We start from the raw sequence: 5,452 nt of genomic DNA on the forward strand, positions 1-5,452 counted from the left end.
TATTCCGAACTTTGCTTTAAGTTGCTATATATATATTGCTTATACTACTATAACAGCGTCATCGATCGGAGATTCAGGAGTCCTCCTCGGCTATATATTGCTTAACCCTGTTACAGCGACCAGGTTACAGCGACCAGGCTACTTCTCGGCTAATTAACCCTCCCCTACAACACTCATACATACTTTGCCCATACGGCCATACCTATGTGCTCAGATCAGATGTTGCCTGCCTGCCTGCCTAGCTAGCTTCCTGAAGGACCCTTCAACCTTGCGATGGAAGATACCACACCATGCGTGTGGAGTTGTGGTAGCATTGAACCCATATGTATATGTGCACGTTTAACTTGACTGCTGAGCTGAGTTGCTTGAAGGATCCGGCTGACAGGCGGCTAGTCCTTGGCGGTGACCCTGATGGGCATGCCTCCCTTGAGGCGCACGGTGGGGAAGTTGACGATGTGGTCCTCCTCGGCCACCCACCTGCATCCATCCATTCCAATCCAACGTCATTGTCATTGTCATTGTCAGGCAACAAACGATACATCATACGGACATATATGTGGTGGATCTCATCTCGCCGTCAGCCACACGATCTCGATGCGCATCCATGCATCTCAACATTTTATTGATAATAACTAGCGTGCGGTGCAGTGCCCACTCGCATGTACTAGTACCATGCAATAGGTTATAGGGGTGTAAAAAATATGTGCAAATCTTGATGGGCACTACGTACTGGGCAAGGTGAAAAACGTAATGAAAGGGCTATTGTTGTGGTCGTGGTGCTACAAATGCAAAGAAACAAAAACAGCCATGCTGCCATGCAGCGGCGCCATGCCCTGGCGCGCCGGTCAAAGCGCGAGGCGCATGCGCGCGCATATTTTATTGGGTTTCATGCAGGCATGCAGCCGAGCTCAATCACGACCCGGACCGGAGGAGACACGAAGCATGCCATCCGTCTGATCCACCCGGTCGAGCCCATTTTTTTGACCATCACATTACATGCATGTCGCCCAACTTTTCCACTACGTACTACAGTATACGTACGTAGGAGTGCTCCACAGGCCGATAGACATAGACCGATGGCGTGCCCGTACACCAGGTGCGCTTGGACCGACTTTGGATCATACCGCCGCCCCACTGGAGCACCACCACTATCGGCCTACTACCTACTACGCCGACCGGCCGAAGCGTGCGTGCGGGCACTGTGCGGCGGCGGCCGCCGACGAGTGGCACGTGTGGATGCCGGCGCCGCAGCGGCAGGCACAAGGGTGGGTGCCCCCCCTCGCACGTGCTGGTGGGGGTCGTGCCGACGCCGCACGCACGCGTACACAGCTACCAGCACGCACCGGCCATGAACGAATGATGCTGCTCATACGACGACGACGACGACGACGACGACTATATGCTCGTGTACACACGTGCGGCCGGCGTGCCGTTCTGCTCGGTCTCACGCCTAGCCTAGCCTAGCCTAGCCCTATAGCATTTTTTCTTTGAGGGGGCCTAGCCATAAAGCATAGCGTGATAGCGAGTACGTACTGCACTACGCGTGGTAGGAGTCGGCGGCGAGTACTTGTTGGTGGCCGGCCGCGTCGCACGTGTGGCCCCACGCGCCAACGGAACGGACCCCCCCTCGACGCAAAGCCCAACCCATATAGGCAGGGTCCGTCGGTGTAGGGTAGTGTAGGGGTCCGTTCTCTCGGCCTGGTCCTCCCTAGCTAGGGATTCATCTGCCTGTACCGGCATAGATTGAAGATCCGAACCTCCCTCCCTTCCCAAATTATTGGCGACCCCGGTGGTCGATCCATCCCACGTCAATGCACGTAGTACTACATACAGTATTTTCAACGAAGAATGCGCGGCGTAATTTCAATCTTTGAAAAGGGGGAATGTAGTGTTTTTGATAAATGGGCGCATTACACCCGGCCCCTGCATAACTGAGATGCACACACAGCCAGATGTAGTGTTACCCGACATTCGGTTTCGAGCAAAAGAATGGCTTGGCCAGGGTGGTGAGGTTGTAGATTCATGACACTAGTTGTGCAGGTAAAATATCTCTTCGTACCACTACTTCTATTACTAGGGCATTGTATACATGTGTCCTACATATATTCACACATGTGCATTAGAGTGGCAAAGAAAGCAAAGCTACGTGCTAGGCTCAAGTGATGTGATGGGGAGATGAGAGACATGCAAGTCTGTCTGAGTGAGTCTCGAGATCATTCGTGCAACGAACGATGAAGGACCGGAGAGTCGCTGGCAGGCAGGCCAGGTGGTGTGATGTTTGCATGCACGGGTGAGAACGAGAACGGGAGCGATGAGAGTGATCCATGCATGCATAGTTACATACCTGAAGCTGGTGACCAAGTGGTGGAGAAAGATGGAAGCTTCCAGCCTGGCCAGATCCAGGCCCGGGCACAGCCTCAACCCACCACCAAAAGGGGTGAAGCTGCTAGTGCTCATGTCCTTCTCCTGTTGATCCACACACATTGTATTTTTCAGACCGATAAACACATTATTAGGTTTCCCAAAAAAATCAAATGGCAATCATATAAAGCTCCACAAGTATAGTAATACCCCACCATTTTTCATCATTTTCTGATATATAGACATGAGAAAAAACCCACATGCCAGGAGTCCCACAAGACCCACTCATCGAACCCCTCTATCATGTTGGTGCTGCCTAAAGGAGTAGCAATTGGATCAACATCTCTACCGAATGTGGGGCTCGTCCTCACCTTCCACCTCCATGGATTGAACTTGCAGGGGTCCTCGTAGAGCATGTCGTCCAGGTGGACCGACCGGAAGTACATGAACACGCGCCATCCTTTGGGGATGAGATGCCCCTTCACCTCGACGTCGCGGACCGCCTTGCGCATGATCCCGCTGATGATGTTCCCAACTCGCAGCGTCTCCGTTATCACCTACACATGCACCCCCAAAATGTTATGTAAATCCAGTTGTTGGTAGGATAGAAACCAAGATATTACGTAAATCAAGGTGCTGATCTTGATAGTATTTCTTACATGCTGCGTGAATGACAAGGACATGTAGTCAGTCCATTGCAAGGTTTCACCCAGGTCGGTTTTCCTCATCTTGAGCTCCATGTTCTCCTCCTGGAATCGCCAAAATGTGTCACCAATCATTGTCGCATAAAATGGTTACCGAAATCAAAAGTTCAGTTCCTTTTTCTACCGCAGGAAAATCGAGATAGCTGCCGCTACCTAGCTAGGCATGTTCCCTAACAGTACCTGGCCCGCGGAGGCTTGAATGAGTTCATTGCTCACATGGCATCAAAGACAGAAACAGAGTCGACACACGAGTAATTTCTACGCACTGTAGCGCTGTAAATGGAAACTAGTGAATGGCATGATGCTGATGCTGCTTCTGCTGCTTGCGCAATAGGATGTACTACATCCTAGCTAGGGAATGTTCACAGCCCTTCTATTTCACCAACTGATGAAACTGTATCTCAGAAACATACATGTACTACTTCAGAAACAACAATAGTGATTGGTTTGATTTACCAATAATGTTGTTCTGTGCAACATAGTTTTTCATAGGGTGGAAGTTACTTAACAGTGGCACATGAGTAGATATTTTGGTTGCACTAGCTGGACAAATTAGCACTTGCCATCATGCCATCTGGTGTCAAAAGCTATGTGACAAGGATTAGGTGGCATGACAGTGTCCAAACTCTAAAGCAAAGCGACGGCATAGAGTAAGTAACAACGTGACTGATGAATCGACCGAGTTAGATGCCACATCTCATGATGCTAAGCACTTGAGTTGAAGGTGGTGGCCAATTTCGATGGGATGTGTGTGTAGCTGACATTATCCATTAACAATGTGAGTGTGTGTGCATGTCTTGTTGCATGCTAGCCCACACACACTCACTCACATTGTTAATGGATAGTGCACTTTTTTAGGCACATAGGTAGTGTAAACAACAATAGTTAATCCTCACGTCACTTAGATGCCAACAAGAAAGGCATGGACCAAGGTTGGCACGATCCTTTATGTCATGATAACGATCTAAAAAATTCTTCTGTGGTATGCAGGCTCTCATAATTATAAACAGGTTTTGGTCGAGACACAGATGAGTTGAACATGTCTGGCTTGAATTGGCAGGTTGCAATGTTCATACACATTCAGATGTTATAACTGTTGCTTTTAATTTGTGCAGATTAATCAGTCGGGCTCTGGCTCCGGCTGACCAGAATGCTGATAGAAACTAAGTAGGAGTATGGGAAGTGAGATGGAGTTTTAGTAGGGTAGGTACCTCGAGCTGTTGCAGGGCGAGGGGGCACTCGCTGAGGAACTTGACGGCGAGCGTGATGAGCACCGGCACGGAGTCCTCGGCGGGGATCATGAAGTCGATCATGTTGTCGGATATGAGCTCGTCGGTGAGCTCCTCGCTGCCGGCGCCCATGAGCACGTCGATGGCGTCCCTCGGCGGCCCGTCGAGGGCCCTCCTCCTCCTCTTCTCCTGTATGATCCTCTGTATCACCCTGGCCATCCTCTTCTTGGCCTGCACGCACGGGCGCACCAGAGAGAGAGAGAGAGAGAGAGGTGAGCAGAAGGAACAACGATGGTGGCCTTGTGACATTGATGCCTTTGGTTTCGCTGCCATATTGGCAGATGAGATGCATGGGGCGGGGGAGACAGTTGCAGCGTGTGGGTGTTGCATGCATGGATGAGGATGGATGGTGAGGGAGTGAAATAAAAGAGCGTAGGACGTACGTACCTGGAGGGATCTGTAGAGCCTAGTCCCTGGCAGCTTAATGGGAAGGGACATGAGTCCGACAATAAATTCCTGGAATTGCTGCTTGAGCTGCTGCATCTCTGGGCCTGCCTCCAGCCCGATCAGACCCCGCACCAGGATCTGGAACACAATCTGCAACACGCACACACCACATTCATCATTCATTCATTCATTCATTCATGTCCCTCCAGTAGTACTCCTAAATCGTTTTCATGTAAAATTTCAAGGTGCCTCCTCGTCATGATTTTGCTTGAAATCATCTAAAAAAAGATTTTGCTTGAAATGCAGTGAATTCGGCGCAAAATTTCGACATGGAGCTCAAATTCACCACATGCAAGTTGCAAGTTTCTTATCCCCCTCGCAGGGTGACTAGGGAAAGTCTTACCCCCCTTGATCTCCGCCGGTTCCGGTGGCTAGTGGCGGGTGGGTAGGGTAAATCCTGGTGCCTCGACTCCAGCTAATGGATAAGTTAGGGTTTTAGGATGTTTTGTACTCCCTATCTATAGTGATCTAAACGATCTTATATTCTTTTACAGAAAAAGTACCATGAACCTCTATAACAGGTGTGTTTTTTTATTTAAAAAAATCACCCCACGGTATAACAAGTACTCCTTCACACCAGTACGTATCCCTAGTACATCTCTTGCGAGGAGAGATGATTTCTTTTACTGTTTTCTTTTGCCCGCTGGTAAT

The 5,452-nt window shown here is 49.8% G+C and overlaps 1 protein-coding gene across 1 annotated transcript in view; it reads right to left on the minus strand.

Moving 5' to 3' along the window:
• Positions 1–5,452, minus strand: part of LOC123060342 (cytochrome P450 90D2) — a 7,237-nt gene continuing 1,785 nt past the window's right edge. Inside the window, exons 3-8 of the mRNA XM_044483023.1 lie at positions 4,742–4,891; positions 4,277–4,525; positions 3,021–3,110; positions 2,733–2,918; positions 2,345–2,466; positions 1–477 (exon numbers count right to left, since the gene is read on the minus strand). Coding sequence (XP_044338958.1) covers positions 390–477; positions 2,345–2,466; positions 2,733–2,918; positions 3,021–3,110; positions 4,277–4,525; positions 4,742–4,891 — 885 coding nt within the window. The 3' untranslated portion in view covers positions 1–389. The remainder of the gene's footprint in view (positions 478–2,344; positions 2,467–2,732; positions 2,919–3,020; positions 3,111–4,276; positions 4,526–4,741; positions 4,892–5,452) is intronic.

The sequence above is a fragment of the Triticum aestivum genome, chromosome 3A (assembly GCF_018294505.1).
Source record: "Triticum aestivum cultivar Chinese Spring chromosome 3A, IWGSC CS RefSeq v2.1, whole genome shotgun sequence".
Taxonomy (NCBI): Eukaryota; Viridiplantae; Streptophyta; class Magnoliopsida; order Poales; family Poaceae; genus Triticum; species Triticum aestivum.